An 18,087-nucleotide genomic window follows, 5' to 3' on the forward strand; every position below is an offset into this window, starting at 1 on the left:
AATTTGGTTGTGAAATTCAAATTGAAAAATAATATATCATCTTTTCAAGGTTATATAGATATTCATGAACAATATTATTTATTTTTATACCTACTGTGTAGGCCTATAATATCTCACGTCTACCGTTTGAAATGTAACTAGATTTGAACTCGTCACTTTGACGAGTTAGTTATCCGCACAACAAACGCCACGTGCACGTCATACATTAGAAAATGCGCAGAGCCTGTAAATTAAATTTATATGATATATAGAGACAGTTTCTTGTTCGCAAATGTTTGGTATTGTCCATTTGTATAATACATGTGAAATCACATCCGTATTTATACTGGGAAGGTTTTAAACTATACTTTTAAAATAAATTCAAAAATTAAAGTACAGGCCATCTGGCAGTGGCGTAACGGCTAGAGCGTTCACTGGCTAAACCCAGGGGGCCCATAAGCAGCGGACCAGGGAAAAAACAGGCATATCCCAAAAAAGGCTAAAAACGCCCAGCATTGGAGTACCACTTAGGGTTCCTAAACCAGGGGCCTCATGTCTCTTCGTAACGCAACTGCTTTCTGGGGCGCGTGTCTTTGCGAGTCAATACAATTAAAGAATGCAGGGCCAAATGTACGTCACATGCGGCGGGAACGATTACTTAATATGATTTCTACTACTAGGCCTACTACTTATAATAATTACTAAAATGGAAGGTATAAAAATAATAACTAAGATTCCTTTTTGTAACAGCCATACAAATTATAAGCGAAGTTACAGAACGTCTCGAAACCTGGTTGTTACAAAAGAAATATTTGTTATACCTATTGTATAACCAAATGACATTTGTCCAACATATAAATATAATGTACATTTATTTACAATAGACATCCGACGAAAAATTGAAGAGTGACGATACAAGATTGAAAACACCTAAAAGCAACTGGAAGAAAGCAGATCCAATAGGCCTACAACAACCAGACATGAAGAAAAAAACAATAGAACAATCATCGGGAAAAACAGTAAAAAACCAAAGTATAAACTCACAACGAAGACGTTCAGTGGTAACAGGACTTATTGATGTTTCCGGGGAGCCTATAAACCTCGCGGCTTTAATGGAAAAACAAAAATTACCTAATGATGAACAAGCAAATAACTCGAACAGCAAAATAGAAGCAGGTACCGACGTACATGGTACACGAAAACCGAATTCAAAAAAGAATTCTATTCGTACGATGGAACAAATCGTTAACGACGTGGAAGAAGAGTTAAAGGAACGGATAGATAAACGGAAAGCGGCAGAGGCTCGTTATAATACAAGGCTATACGACTCGACGTCCCGGAATCAGTTTTATCTCCCGCCTCAACTACATCAACGTAACCAAACGCGCAGAGGGTCCATTCAACTTAAAAAGTTTCTAGAAAGTGTTAACGATGAAAGACGTACAATTGAAATTATTGAAATGAACGAAATTAGATTAAAAAATGCAAAAGAAGGACTATGAATAGAATAATGCACCCGTCCGTCTAATGGACGGACACCATCTTATAATGATTGTAAGTTCGGGAATAAAAAAAGATCTACAGTTATATAGTATAGTACAATGCAGTATACACACATCTGGGTGTATAGTGGCGAGAGGTACATTATACAGTATTGATATTAGAAGCAAGATAAAGTGAATAAGTTAATAATATTCTTCTTTATATTTAATTAACCTAATAATAATAATGAAAAACAATATAATAAATGAATAGAATAGTTCTATTACGTAATATCAGCGAAGAGTGCAATTTTACTCTTCCCTTGTAATAATTATAAAATACAATTGTAAAACAGACGTATACGCTTCGGGTTTATTTATTTAAGTTATAGATCCAGGTTTTTGAAAACAAAAAACACTCTTTTTTGTCTTTGTAAAGCTCTGTCTACACTATCACTACTCCCGTGTCATACTTATATGGTTTTTTTTTGTTATGTAGAAAGATAATAATAAAATCAAACTTGACAAAATAAAGTGTGATATGCTCAAATATGGTAGGTGATATGCCCAAATATGGTAGTAATATGACATCATCATGTATGGGCACATCACATTTTTTTGTCACATAAAGTTTGATAGTGTAGACAGAGCTTAACACTACAAAGAATTTTGTTTTGACAGCAATATCAATTTAGAAAGATACCAGCATATATAAACTGGCTAAACATGGCAAAAAGTATACAGTAACATTATAAAGAGTTTATTATATCCTTGAGGACAGGTATGTATAGAATTTGGCACAAACGAATTTCTAAAACGTTGCACTGTCAAACAAATCCAGAATTGAATATACAGTTATTAGCAGTTCAGTGTTATGCTTAGAAACGATACCAAATCTGTGAGTTAAAAATAAAAGTATCCATTAAAAAATCTTGTAGCAATTTAGTTGCTAATTAAACTAAATTTTTAGTTCAGAAGCATAGTTTTGTTTTGTATTTTATGTTATGAAATAGGCCTAATAGCAGTAAGGTAGTTTGGTATTATTATAGCTTTTTGATATTGGCGAAACTATTCCCTCCCTGTATCCTAAAACCTAATTCGATTCGAAAACATTAATAATAAGATATACAGAACATTTCTTCTATTTCTAAATACGGAAATCAGCTGTGGTTAAAGAGAAATGATGAGGAAATAGAGAAAATATAAGCCGACTTTCTTATATCTATGGATAAGGATTACTCAACCGGCCGACTGGTGGCGCTAATTCCTCTAGCGATTCGATCATTTTGTTGCTGAGTAACAACACATGATAAACAATAACAATACCGAGAAACACAACCACCACAATTAATACTAAAATAGTACAACTCTGCTATATATATGATAATGAAAGGTTAGTATCATAAACGTACCCACTATCTACAGTCTAATAGATCCTACATGAGTTCATTATAACATAATAAGGTGCTAATGATCTGAAATGAAGTCCTTGTCTGCCACATCCCTACTAGCCTATAGGCCTAGCCTACTTACTAGTAGGCCTAGGCTAGGCCTACCAGCTAGCTAGGCTAGGCTGCTACTACTAGCCTGAGTCTAGGCCCTATCCTATCATAATATTAATAGTTAGGCCTAGGCTACATTCACCACTAGGCCTAGATTAGATTAGGTAGGCAAGCAATAGTGCAGGGTATACTTTTCGCTAGTTCCAGGCATGCCTAGTAAGCTAGGCCTATTAATGCCAATGGGAAAGTTACAAGAAGTGTCCCCTTGTTGATTATTTTAAACAATAATAGGCCTAGCTAGGCCATTCTCTAGATTAGATGGTGGTAATATAATATTAAAATTACCCAACAAGAAGCAAGTTACAGTACTCGTTCATTTGGCGTAGATCTAATTAAATCTAATCTATCAATTTCAAAAAAGGGAATTTAATTGAAACAAAATTTTATTTTCTAGACAATGAATTACGAAAATGACATAAACATGTGCGATTTAGAAGCTTCCACAGAACTACAATTAATCTCTGATGACCTAGTGGAAGTTAAGCAAAACGACAGTAGCAACCAAACTGACCATAAGTATGACCACATTTCAGATGAAGTGTTTATCAACGGTCAAGGCAAATACTGCTTAGATCTAAGTGAAAGCGGGTTAGAGCAATTACCTGATCAAGTATGCTCAATTGACTACCTACAGTGCTTGCTACTTACAAATAATAATTTGGAAGAGTTATCTTCTAAGGCATCATCCATCACTGATCTGGAGATACTAGTATTACAGTTCAACAGCCTATTTCATGTCCCTAAAGTCATTTTCAATTTACAGATTCTACAAATTCTAGATCTCAGCTCAAATGAAATTGTGAAACTTCCAGCAGAAATTTCACAATTAAAAGGTTTAAAGCAATTATTTGTAAATGATAATCGTCTGGAAGAAATTCCTGAAGAGTTGTGTTCCTTAGTTGATCTAACCGCTTTCTGCGCAAACCAAAACCAGCTTAAATCGCTGCCATCAGCGATCTCACGTTTGCGTAACCTACGTGTGCTTGCTTTGAACAATAACCGCCTTCAAAGATTACCTAAGGAGGTATGTCTACTCGACCAGCTCGTGAAGTTGACCGTGTCTGGCAATTCTCTTCAAACTTTACCAGCTGACATTGAATTTTTTTTCAATCTAATTGAGTTACATTTGGATAGTAACTGCTTAGAATATTTGCCAATACAGATGTACTGGTTACCTGAATTACAAGAGCTTAACCTTTCAAACAATTGTCTGAGAGAACTTTCAACTGAAATCAACCAACTGGACAAATTAAGAATCTTAAAACTGAATAACAACAAACTTAGAACATTACCTACGAGTCTCTGCCAACTATCTGAACTTAATGTTTTGGGTTTGAATGGTAATCAACTTGAACGTTTACCTAAAGGTATTCATCATCTACATAAACTGCAAGAGCTTTACTTGGACAACAACAGCTTCAAATCTCTACCGGATGAGTTGTCTTTGCTGTCTAATCTTAGAGTAATTGATGTTAATGGAAATAAGCTTGACAGTATACCTGTTGAGTTCTCAAATCTTAAGTACACTCAACAATTATCAATGTGTTCTAACATATTTAAATCTCTGCCGCTTGCTGCGTGTTCCATGCGGAAGATGGAAGTGCTAGCATTAGATAACAATGTGCTGACCAGCATGATACCAGAAATCTCAGAGATGGAATCCTTACACACTGTCACCCTGTCCTCAAACAGTTTCAAAGACTTTCCTTTTGAGCTGACACACATACGATCTCTAACAACTATCAATTTAAGTGACAATCTTCTTTCCAACTTGCCATCCCAGATTCGACACCTGAGTAACTTAAAACATTTAGACTTGACCAAAAACCAATTTACAACTATGCCTGAAGAAATTTGTAAACTGGAAAAGCTAGAAAAGCTGGCGATGGCCGAAAACAGCATCACAAAACTTCCTGAAGACATCAGCACGATGACGTCATTAACAACTCTGGACCTATCAAACAACAACTTCAAAACCTTTCCAATAGAGGTGTGTGGCTTACCAGCCATAGAGGTGTTGATCTACAAACAGGCTTTAGGATGCAAAAGCACATTTATACCAGATAACATCAAAGACCTTGGATTACTTAAAGAACTATATGTGGATGATAATGTTCTAGAAACATTACCAAAAACAATTTCAAAGTTGCAGAATTTGATAATCCTCTCTTGCCGAAACAATAACATTTCTAGACTCCCCAACTCGTTTGCTGAACTTCAATCTTTACGTTGCTTGGACTTGGAAAATAATCAACTGAGTGATCTCCCAAGAGGTTTTGATAAGTTGACCAACTTACACCAGTTAAAGCTTGAGTTGAACCCATTAACTCATCCACCATCGCAAATATGTGATGGAGGTGCAATGCAACCTATTTCAAGGTTTTTAATGGCTGCTGCAGCCCATCAAGGTACTAACATAAGCATATATATAATTTAATTTCATATTCTGTAAAAACATAATTGAAATTCTTCTATAATGACCAAGTATAATCCCATGCTTGTTCAAGTATAATCCCACCTCCTGATTTAGGCTAAATTCAGACACAAGACTTTGGTAAATCCATTGTTTAATCCAAGTATAATCCCATGCTTGTTCAAGTAAAATCCCACCACCTGATTTAGGCTAAATTCAGACAAGACTTTGGTAAATCCATTGTTTAATCCAAGTATAATCCCATGCTTGATCAAGTATAATCTCACCACCTGATTTAGGCTAAATTCAGACAAGACTTTGGTAAATCCATTGTTTAATCCAAGTATAATCCCATGCTTGTTCAAGTAAAATCCCACCACCTGATTTAGGCTAAATTCAGACAAGACTTTGGTAAATGCATTGTTTAATCCAAGTACTGTATAATCCCACCTCCTGATTTTTGCACAAGGCCTTCTAAGACTCTGACATTCATTCAATTTAATTTATTTCCACATACACCACCCACATATGGAAGATGCATATCAAATATAAGATCTGTGCTACGCATTAATAATAATAATAATGTAGCATGGCACCATGACTAAAGTGATGTGTTTTATGTTGTTTTACAAACTACCAAACCCTCTGTAAATAGTCTTAATTATTAAAAATCACTTTTTATTATGCAGATGCGCTGTTGAAGAAGATGTTTGAGTGCGTTTCGTACAACATGCGCGAGCGTGAAGCGAAGGAACTGATGCGTGTCTTTCGTTTCAGTAAGGACGTTACTGAATCAATTGAGAAAGAGTACAAAGAAGACACGCGTAGTATGGTGCTCCACGTACTCAAAAGGTGGCGTAAATCGCGACAGAAAAATGCAAATGCATCCGAGTTAATACGATATATCGGTCTAATAATGATGCCCGTCTTGGCAAAAAAACTGTGTTCTATTAATTTGTATGCGCAATCACACAAACTATAAGCAAATTCAGTAACTACATAATATAAATCATATCTGCTGCAGTAATGAAATTGCTGCAGCAGATGAAGCAGATATTACAGGGCTAATAGGGCTAAATATACCCCAGTGCTAGGTGTCCAACAAGCCAAGACAATATTTAGTACTGAAGCTTAGATTTTATCGAGTTATTATATGAAGAATCATGGAAACACTCATAAAACAAACCATTACTTTGTATAAAATCTAGTATTTAATATTCTCGAAAAAAATGATTGATCATTGCTTTATTTCCATTTCAAATTTAGTAAGTTTCATTTGAATCTAAACAAGCATTTAGACGATCTGTAGTTGCTATACTTTCTGTATAACAATCATAGCGCACGAAAGACAGCAGCCTGACGAAAGCGTTTATATATATCTTTTGAAAACTGCATTAATACACTGTATGAATACTAAAGTGGAATAGTATTAAACAAACTACAATTAATAGTGTTAGTTATTGTTCTATCCAGTAATTTTTATTTTGTCTGAAATTAATATATAAAAAACTACTAGGAGCGTTACCTGCACTGGTATCACAGCTCCTATTGTGGTTGTGCATAGCATATAGCCTTGTGGTCCAAGTAAAACATTTTACAGTTTTTGGTGTATGAGAAATGCTGCAGGCCGTTTGTAATTATTATCCTCAATGTTGTAGTAATCACATGAGATGTTCAAGAAGTGTGTCACGCTCACAAACTAGGAACTGCTTCAAGAGAAACTCAACATTCTCTTCACATCGTTTTACTTGATTTTCCAATGCAATTCGAAAGTCCTCTTTGCCACCTTTCACAACACCTCTTGTAACTACTTTTTGCCTAAATGATAATGTAAAGGAATAACCTTACTTCAGGATTCGCTTCATAGATTAACTTTCATGACTATAACCAAATGCATTATAAATACTGTGAGGGCGTGTGGCGCAGCGTGTTGGATATTGGATTGCTGATCGTAAGATCGTGGTTTGAATCCAACTCTCACCAAAATTCTTGTATCCTTAGGTAAGACACTTTACTTACATTTGCCTCTCTCCACCCTAAGCTAAGCTAATGCTAACGGCCGTGGTGCCCATCTCCATTTCTTTAGCGTTTGGGCCAGACTCCACTATGTGTGTATGTTTGTGGGGGTACGCCACTCCTCCCGCACAAACGAGTCTGATTTACCTTCCCAGTACTTTTTACATACCGGTACCCATTTCTATCACCTGGGTGGGGAGGAACAATGTGGATAAAGAATCTTGCTCAAGGACTCAACACTGCAGTGACTGAGCCGGGGCTTGAACCGACAACCTCTTGATTGCAAGTCCAATGATCTAACCACTGCGCCACAGGTGTATAAAATGGGTTAGATCTAGACACAACTTTGCGCTGATTACTAGCTGCATTATGGGAGTATTTTTTCAGTGTTTGAAATGACCAGCGCATTGATAGTTTGGTTTGCGCTATATAAGAATGAACTATTATTATAAATAGAATTGAGTACACATTATACTACAGTATAGTATACACATCTTTTAAACATTTTAATAAATTTATTTCACAAAACAAAAATCCAAAAGTTAACCTTTGTGCTGGAGGTAAAAGGTCAATCTCAATTTGACCTGCTTCTTCTGTTGCCAGGAATGCAAACTCTTCAAGAATATCAATGTCTGATATCAAGTCAAGGAATTGTAGCTCATATCCAGAACATTTAAAGTGGGTGGAACTTCAATCCATGTGTGCAGAATGAAAATGGGCTGGCTTTTGTAATTCAAGTGTAAAGAGCACTCCCACCCATAAATAAGGCCAATTTACACATACAAGGGGTAACGGTAATCTGAAAATGTGTAGCTTGTCCCCTGTAGAATATATGTATATCTATCCTGAGCAGAAACACCCGTCCGCTCCACATTGTGTGTAAATGGTCATAAAGAATAACATAGATTCTATATTTTTATTACCGTTACCACTCGTCTGTATAAATTGACCTTTAATGGCATTTAAGCGGTATATGATCAATATATTATATTGCAGCAATTGCTCTTCTTGTTTTGCCAGCACATACCATTGCATGTCAATATCCACACAACAACATTATTGTATTGTATTTATAAATTGTAGAATCCCTATAGAGGCACCTGGCATTACTAAAAAAAGTGTCCCCATAATAAAAGTGTTCCCTGAATGGGGTTGGCCATATCCCACTTGCTCATTCCCAGTCGCTCTATCCCTGTAGGACAAGTTCTAAGTACTGTATATAAATTGTAAAGGATACTGATTATAAACTTAAAAAATAAGCTGTAGGTGAATGTTCCTTGTTTGCGAATTTTTTTAATTGCATCAGAAAACAGTGACTCTTCCTTCGGCCAATTATATTGCATCAACACTATCATGTGACCCAGTGCTTTGTCATCTTTTGTACTGTGATGGTGAAATGACTTTTTCTAGATAAAATAAAACTTTGTATGAGTAGGGAAAAGTAAATAGTCTATACATTTTCAAAAATATAATTATTTATGTATACTTTTAATTTGATCTGAGATTTTTAATAAAGTTATTATTTTATTTTTATTTATTCAATTTTCAGGCACACAAAAAATATGACAACAAGACAGCGGTGCAGCACCCTGAGGATTGCCATGCGTGCAAAGCACTATCAAGATGGCTCTCCATGTACTGCACTTGAACATATAAGTAAACAATAAAATTACAAAGAGATAAAAATTTAAAAATTGCGAGGCATCAAATTGAACAATCATTAAAATTGAATCTAAAAATATATAAATATACTGTAAATATTATGTACAGATAAAAATGATTGTTTAAAGATAACAAGTTTAAAGTTGCCTGACATAAGACCGGAGAGCTTATTATTAAGATATAAAAAAAAAATTAATAAAAATAAAAAATTAATTTGGAAAAACTCCTGACTACAACACAGTACATACAGTAAAAGTAAAAGCGCTACATTTTATTATTAACATGCAACACTAACAAAATATGTTCGCAGGAAAAATTAAATAAAGATGTATAAAGAAGTATATATCTTAAACTCATTATAAAGTAAGATATATAAAACATATTCCAAGCAAAACACACTGTTTATTGTCAGTGTATTTTATTTATGATGTCAATTATACTTAATTACATACTTCAAGTTTTGAATTACAAATTTGAATATAATTAAATTTATACTTCATCATATTAGTTAAGATTAAGTTTTTAAGAAAAGGGAGGATATTTTATATTCCTCCTCTTCGTTTATATCCTCTCTACCCGAACAAGATAGTGACTTTTATTGATTTTAATGACTGTTTATAGTCTTTTATTACCATGTTTTATCTATATACTTTAATTAATGTAAATGAAAGCAAATGTGGTTTTATATTGAAATCAATCATCTTATTGTGTAAATATGCATGTATTTTAACTACTTTTAACACTGTAAGATTCTTAATAATATACATTCGGAAGGAAAGAATGCATACAAACATTTAATTGTCACAAATGTACATATATATATATATATATATATGCATATTAAACAGATAATTTTTTTGGGGGGGGGGGGGGGTCATTGTGAGAGTTTAACTTCAAATTTTGATCCCTAAAATGGTCTTATATAAATTGCTGATTATTGTTTATTGTTATAATATTGTTTGTAAATGAAAAAAATTACCATTTTAAAATAAAAGTTTATTGAACTTGAACTTGAATTATATAAAAGTGGGACAAACCCATACAAAACAAAAAAAAGATGTTTTGAGAATTACACTAACCTTGTAGCATTGAAGTAATAAATTAATGCAGTAAGGTAGTAGTTCCCTGCCAGTAACTGGTAGGAGTAACAGCATCCGCGTGTACTTGCTTGTGTGAGACGGCTTCTCCGGTTGAACTGCCTTGGACACAGAAGTCTCAGAAGATGGCATCAGGCTTACTGCATCTAATGTCATCTCACATGCACTCTAGTTTAGATTTAAAAAAAAAGAAATACTGATTGAGAAAAATAAAAGAGAATTTTGAAGATTAAATTAAATCAATTGTTGTCACATTTTTTAAAACAAATATTAATAACAGCGAATTCTTACATATAATTTAAAAATTACGATGAATATATAGAGAAAAGAAATAATGTTACAATTTTAATGGGTTTTTTTTTTTATATGCCTTTCTGTATGTTTAAATTTTATGTGTAGTTTTGCTGTGAATTTGTCTATATGCAAAATGTATGATAAGTAATCTTTACAATTTTAATGGGGTTTTTTCTATATGCCATAATGCCTTTCTGTATGTTTAAATTGTATGTGTAATTTTGCTGTGAATTTGTCAATTTGTGATCAATCTTTCAATGTTTCAATCTATGTACTACAATATTTTCAAATTTTTGTCTGCTTTTTGTAAATTTGTTATACCTGAATAAATAAATAAAAATAAATAAATAAAAATAAATAAGTAAACAATATGTTTTGGAAGTCTAGTGAAGAAATTATAATATTATCGTACAGAGACAAAGAAGGAATTTGTACCCAGGATCATGAAATTGGTAAGCAAGCATACCAAGCTACATTGACACGAATGTGTTAGCTCTGTTTAGGGTGCTGGAAACTAGAAGGTTCCAATTGTAACAACTTACCGAAAACTGAGCCAATCTGAAATGACAAGCAGCCATTTGGAGCAGGATTTTGAGTTTGTCCTAAAAAAATGTTGGATAAGAAAAATTTTAAAATGATTACAAATAATAACAGACTTTGCCATGCAGACAATTAGCATATTCAAATGAGTAATCTTTGTGCTCAACAGAAAGTATTGTTTTCTTTGAATGGCAAATGATTAACTAATATAACACACACTTGTTTTTTGAGTAATGTTCAAATATTCTTAACTAATACTCAATGAAAAAACTGAACGGAAAATCACTCTGAAATCCAAAAGAAATTCTTTGAGTTGGTAGTACAGTATTGCATTTTGAAAAATCTCTGTCCACACTATCAAACTTTTTGTGATAACCAAATTTGATGTGCCCATAGACATGATGATGTCATATCACTACCATATTTAGGCATATCACACCATATTTGGACACATGATACTTTTTTTGTCAATCTAGTTTGATAGTGTAGACAGAGCTTTAAAAAGAAAACATCTTTTGCTTTATAGTGTTGAAAACCTTTTTAACAAATTCCAAATACTGATCATATTGTAATTTTACTGCAAATTTGTTTTGCATTATGCGTAAAATTGCACGCAATGTTCACGCAAATCTGTTTACCTTGGCAACTTCTGCAAGTGGCATACTTGACATCTGTTTGTGTTTCTCTTGTAACATTCTTAGGGCTTGAGAAAAATCTCCCTGCAATAAAACATACCAATTGGGTTTGAGGAAGCAGAATCACAACAGAATATATTACTTGTAAAAAGACCAAAAGAGCTTTACCTTAAAAATCATCATGTCAGTCTGAAAGGATGTTAACCACTGCCATGTGTCGGCCTTCCAACGATGCAACAGCCAGTTCAAATCTGAAATCAATGATAATTAAAATAGATGATAATAATTATCAGTAAAGTGGTAAAGCAAGTACTTATTCACAGGATGAATGACTAAAGCTCTGTCCACACTATCAAACTTTATGCGACAAAAACAAAATGTGATGTGCCCATATATGGGCATGACGATGTCATATCATTACCATATTAAGGCATATCACTACCATATTTGGGCATATCACTACCATATTTGGGCACATCATACTTTTTTGTCAAACTAGTTTGATAGTGTAGACAGAGCTTTATACTCGTTTCTGCCTTCAATGGAAACTGGACCCCCAACGGAAATAAACCGTAAGGTTTTATTGGGTCATCCTGAGCTTTGTTTTTTACTTTTAAGTTTATATTACAATCTTCCATTATTGTATTGTTATTTATGTGCTCGAATAAAATTGAATTGAATTGAGACATGTCAACATTACAATTTAAAGCTCACCTTTGAGATGCCTCTATTCAGGTTACACCTCTATTAAGGGGACACTTTGCTGGGCCTCCTTAATAGAGGATTTACTGTATAACTATCATTCACTGTACTTTCAAAGATGATTGTTTAAATGTCTTCCTGTTAAACTGCACTTTTTAATTACTTTTATATAAAAAAAAATGGTGTTGTGTATAGGTAACTCCAAATACTTGGGACACAATCAAAGAGCATGTTAATAGACAATACTCAACTATAGAAATATTACATAACACAAAAATATATGTAGCAGCATTGGCCGTCAACGTTACAGGCACGACACCACGATAGCTAACTCCGACTAACCTTTTTCGAAATATTCATTTGCGTATAACAGTTTCCAGCAATCAATGCCAGTCTCAAAGTTTTCAATCAGTTCTGGAGTGATGCCATATGATTTGTTAACCTTTAGATTGGCTGGAATACTGGACAGGCCTGGATCGTCTGAACTATCCGAGTCCAACTGTGAATAAAATAGTTATAATCTATCAACTTCTATAGAGGGACACCTTTATAGGGGTTTGGTTGTAGTGTTAAGGGTCTTTCACACCTGTTCCGGAACAGTACCGGCCCGGCACCGGCAAATCAAATAAAACGTCAATGTTTCCTTTTCATGACACTCCACACAGGTATGCGCTAATCAATATTCGTGTGAAATCGAGATATTGACATTCAATTTGATTTGCCGGCGCAGTATCAGATATCTTTATTCATACCTCGTGGGACAATTTACAAAAGAAGGAGATGCATTATTATCTTACAATAAAACGTACAAATTACAACATCATGGTTCCATGACATAAGAGGTGTGAAATACCCTTTAATATTGTCCTTTGGTTCATGGAAAATGTGTCAAAGAAGGGGTTACTCATGAGGAATTCTGTAACAGCCATTTCAATTTATACCTGTAGATTTATAAGCATAACTGATTTGTACTCACAGGTATATCATTCTCATCCAGTCTAAGTTTCTTGTGTTTATGTTTATGCTTCTTAGATTTTAATTTAGCATTCAAGTCTTCCAGAAGTAGAAGAGACGTTGAATGGCCTATGTTAGTACCTGTACAAAAAGACATTAAAATAAACAATAGCTATATTGTTGGAGTGGTCAAATCATGTGCCTGTTAAAGATGTATTGTTTCCCCCAAAAACATAAAAAATGAAGATTAATTAAATCAGAGTTTGAATAGGTTATTTTGTAGTTTTAATCAAGTGAATTATTTCCGTAGAAAAAAAAACGGAAAAAATAATGTTTTCACTTATAAAATAACATGAATGAATGGTTAAATTCAATCAAAAATCCATTGGCTGGCAGCCAATTTGACCATTTTGTGCTTTAAATTTCAGTTTTTTTCAGGTAAATACATTTTTTTTCGATCCAATTTTTGGTCAAAGTCAAACTATTATGACTATTATAACTATTATTATATTATATATATTATTATTATAACTATTATAACTATTATGTGACATTAAAATGGCATATTCAACAACAAAAATTGAAAAAAAGTATTTTTCAGGGGGACAATACATCTTTAATGGGTGCATATCAAGCAAACAATGTGAGTGGCCGAGTGGTTAAGACATTGGAACCGTAATTACATCAGCAAGGGTTCGAGTCTCACTCACTCCATGGTTCTGGTGGTAGAACGAGTCTTCTCGGATAAGGACTATAATCGGTAGGTCCAGTGTACACATCTGTCTCATGTGCACTTTAAAGAACCTAGTACATCGTTCGAGACGAGTAGTGGGTTACCCCAGTGTACACACACAGTCACTGTCACAATCTTATCATATATATACACTGGGTCCTTTCGAAGAACAGTCTTTGACTGAAGATGCTACCCAGTATAAAGAATAGATAACAAATAAAAGCGAGTTTAACCACTATGAAAGTGTTACCAACAAAATGCCTCCATACAATTAACATATATTGCACTCGTCCTCTTAACTTGAGTTTTCTAAAGAACTGTACTTGAATTATTTTTATTGAATTTTATGGTGCTAATACTTACTAGCAAAAGCCTCTGAATCTACTGTACTTGCATATGTAAAGGCTGTCTTGAGAAAGAGTAAGACAGTTGAATAAAAGATAGATTTACTGACTGCAGGTGCATCAGAAGGTTGTTGGCGATGACACTCGGAAAGATGTTGGAATCTTGACGACACGCTTCTGTAAAAAAAAAAATAAATAAAACTGTTAAAAACACCACATTTTGAAGAAGAGTGATTCAATTCAATTTATTTCCGGATTCTACAATACAACAATAACACATACTAGACGTGGGGGACTCCTACAGCAAACTCAATCTAATTCGGGCTGGGTGAGGCGGGACATAAACGAATCCTCCTACTAGCAGAAAAATAAACAAGGTATTGCAAGTCTGTTCAATGGACACCCTATTATGCCAGGTACCTTCCAGTGAAAAGAACAGGAGGCAATACATTTTAACACTACGGCAAGCGACATTAAGAGGAACATCCATATTAAAGGGACACTTCGTGGGGTTCCAAGTAGCGTTTTTAATTTATTATAATAATTGTCAAAGTTCAATCAACTCACCCAGTCATTTTTGGAATAACATGCAGATTCCATCCACACTTTTCAGCAATTTTAATAATTAACTCATGCATTTTCTCCCAGCTATCACTAGCCCCTTCTTTTGGTGGCCCATCAAAACCTGGTCTTGAATAACACGGACTCTTCATAGGAGAGGAGGCGTTGTGAGTAGGACTTGTAAGGACCGGCGTTGTGGCTAGCTGTTCATGTTTCCGCGGGGGCTGGGTTATATAACTAAGGTAGTAAGCCATTGACTTCTGCAACCATTTAGCATAGAACTTGATGGGAACTTCAATCTGTTTGTTAGCTATTACAAGTGGTAAGACTTCACATACTGAAAATAGAAAAAAAATCAATAAATCATAAATCAAAATAAAAGTGTATAGCATGGTATAAACGTAGATCTCTAGTACCTGGTACTGAGGCACTGCCTGGTACCGAGGTAGTGTCTGGTACCGAGGTAGTGCCTGGTACCGAGGCAGTGTCTGGTACTGAGGCAGTGCCTGGTACCGAGGTAGTGCCTGGTACCGAGGTAGTGCCTGGTACCGAGGTAGTGCCTGGTACCGAGGTAGTGCCTGGTACCGAGGTAGTGCCTGGTACCGAGGTAGTGCCTGGTACCGAGGTAGTGTCTGGTACCGAGGTAGTGCCTGGTACTGAAGCAGTGCCTGGTACTGAGGTAGTGCCTGGTACTGAGGTAGTGCCTGGTACTAAGGTAGTGCCTGCAACTGAAGTAGTGCCTGGTACTGAGGTAGTGTCTGGTACTGAGGTAGTGCCTGGTACTGAGGCAGTGTCTGGTACTGAGGCAGTGCCTGGTACTGAGGTAGTGCCTGCAACTGAAGTAGTGCCTGGTACTGAGGTAGTGTCTGGTACTGAGGTAGTGCCTGGTACTGAGGTAGTGCTTGCCACTGAGGTAGTACCTGGTACTGAGGTAGTACCTGATACTGCCTGGTACTGACGTAGTACCTGGTACTGAAGTAGTGCCTGATACTAAGGTGGTGCCTGGTACTGAGGTGGTGCCTGGTACTGAGGTAGTGTCTGGTACTGCCTGGACTGAGGTGGTGCCTGGTACTGAGGTACTGCCTGGACTGAGGTACTGCCTGGACTGAGGTGTGCCTGGTACTGAGCTAGTGCCTGGTACTGAGCTAGTGCCTGGTATGGAGGACTTTCTTTGGCCAATGCAGATACTAGTTTGAATAATGAAATCCTTACCCAGTAGACTACGATATGGATTTAGATCAGCTTTCTCACCTTCTGCTTTTTCCCAATCAATTAAACTTTCAGCAAGACTTACCTACCAAAAAAAATATAACATTATTCTTATAAACCTAAACAAATTAACTAAAAAAAGCACTCTTAATACATAAACACATTTTTAGAGACTGTTTTACCTAACAAGATATTTTGATCAAGCAAATTGGACAATTTTTCGCATTTGTTTGTGACAAGTTTTTATCGGACTACTATGACTTGTTTTATCGTAAATAATTTGATATTGCTGTATTCGGTTCAACGCCTTATGTATAAGAAATAAATACCATAGGCAATGTTCCTAGGAAAGAAAAAAATAAGATTATTATGGGTTACAGAGCATATAAATCGACTTACACCATATAAAGGTATAGAATCAGGAAAATTCTTCATCAAAAGTAGTTTACATCTTGATTTTTCTATCATATTTTTTGTATGCTCTGTAAAACAACAACAAAATCATCAATAAATTATATAATTTTTAAAATGCACAATTACCTATCTAAAGCTCTGTCTACACTATCAAACTAGTTTGACAAATAAATGTGATGTGCTCAAATATGGACATGATGATGTCATATCACTACCATATTTGGGCATATCACTACCATATTCAATTGTATAAACCTGCTTACCTGATGTCTTTTGTAAAATGTCATACTTTGCTTTTGAAGGAAATGAATCAAACATATCTAAACAAAGACAATTTAAATTGAAAGTAGCTAAAGATTATTATTAAACAAAGTGAAATCTATCTTTATAATACATTAATCCATAATAATATACTGGAAATGAACATAACCTCCAATAAAAAATAATCATATTATACTCTGTTATAGAGAAATATATTACATTATTGTTCTGTGTCAATGGTATATGCAGTCTTCACAACAAAACATGTGGCTTTATATTGATCAAATGGTGGTCACATGATTCTCTTTTTTCATTAAATTTTTTATACAGAATTTTATCAATTGAGTTCATCATGAGCGTAATAATAATAATAATAAACAATATTTATATAGCGCCTAATGGATCATGGATGGACCCCTCTAGGTGCACGTACCTCTTAGAATAACAATAGAAGGATCTTGACTTTCAGATTGTAAAGCTACTATCAATGCCTGAAGTTCATCTTGTAGTACAGGCTCGTCAAAAAAATGCTGAAACCTTTTAATCAAAAAAAATTATAGTTAAAAAATCAATCAATTTAGTAATAATATATCTACATAAAGACCTTTCTTACTCATATAATTAATATCAAAACAGGATATAACTTTTGATCAAGATAAAAACTAATCCTAATTCAACTGTGATAATTAATTATAAAAACAAATAAAATGGTAGGCCTATTAGGATAGGAGGCCAGCGGCATGTTGTGCGGTACTTACATATCAAGTAAGATTGCAGCACCTTCTGCTGTTTTTCTTGCAGATTTCTCAATTCTGTATGCTTCAAACTTATTATAAACATAAGAAAAGAAAGAAAAAATTAAATTATCATTGAGAATGTGTCATAAAAACGACCTTGGCCTAGGCTGGGCCAAGCTGACAGGGTCATCACTGACACACTCAGCGGGAGAAGAACGCAAGAAGAGTTACCGAGACTGACTGCTTGTTGGTAGCCTACCATAGAAAGTCTCTAATATATGATATTTAATATACCTGAATCCTAAAATTTCTCGGATAAAGTGATCTTGCCGTTATTAATAATGATTTGGATGCAAACAAATCAGTTCTGAGGCATTTTTGTGCCTTTTCTACCATCCATTCTGGCCCACTCAGACTTTGCGAGACATCCATGGGGGCTGCCATTTTGTTTTTCTTCATCTGAAAAAAAAAGAGGGCGTGCTTGAAAAAATGT

At 34.7% G+C, this 18,087-nt stretch overlaps 2 protein-coding genes across 3 annotated transcripts; one reads left to right on the plus strand and one right to left on the minus strand.

Moving 5' to 3' along the window:
• Positions 1-2,793: 2,793 nt before the first annotated feature.
• On the plus strand, positions 2,794-6,587 carry LOC140040916 (uncharacterized). Its single transcript, XM_072087191.1, has 3 exons — positions 2,794-2,853; positions 3,417-5,430; positions 6,125-6,587. Exons 2-3 carry the CDS (start codon positions 3,420-3,422, stop codon positions 6,415-6,417), a joined length of 2,304 nt encoding a protein of 767 aa, XP_071943292.1. The 5' UTR covers positions 2,794-2,853; positions 3,417-3,419; the 3' UTR covers positions 6,418-6,587.
• A 78-nt stretch (positions 6,588-6,665) lies between these two features.
• LOC140040917 (integrator complex subunit 10-like) lies at positions 6,666-18,032 on the minus strand. 2 transcript variants are annotated; one of them, XM_072087192.1, is made up of 17 exons: positions 17,889-18,032; positions 17,616-17,683; positions 17,291-17,394; positions 16,860-16,916; positions 16,582-16,664; positions 16,186-16,267; positions 14,980-15,310; positions 14,432-14,589; positions 13,358-13,476; positions 12,724-12,880; positions 11,848-11,930; positions 11,683-11,763; positions 11,047-11,106; positions 10,193-10,378; positions 8,689-8,857; positions 7,999-8,083; positions 6,666-7,253 (listed from the first exon to the last, which is right to left on the minus strand). In XM_072087192.1, exons 1-17 carry the CDS (start codon positions 18,024-18,026, stop codon positions 7,097-7,099), a joined length of 2,118 nt encoding a protein of 705 aa, XP_071943293.1. In that variant the 5' UTR covers positions 18,027-18,032; the 3' UTR covers positions 6,666-7,096. The 2 variants fall into 2 exon arrangements, with proteins under 2 accessions (XP_071943293.1, XP_071943294.1); XM_072087193.1 differs by lacking the exons at positions 16,186-16,267; positions 16,582-16,664.
• Positions 18,033-18,087: the final 55 nt, after the last annotated feature.

Source organism: Antedon mediterranea, chromosome 2 (genome assembly GCF_964355755.1).
Source record: "Antedon mediterranea chromosome 2, ecAntMedi1.1, whole genome shotgun sequence".
NCBI classification, from domain to species: domain Eukaryota; kingdom Metazoa; phylum Echinodermata; class Crinoidea; order Comatulida; family Antedonidae; genus Antedon; species Antedon mediterranea.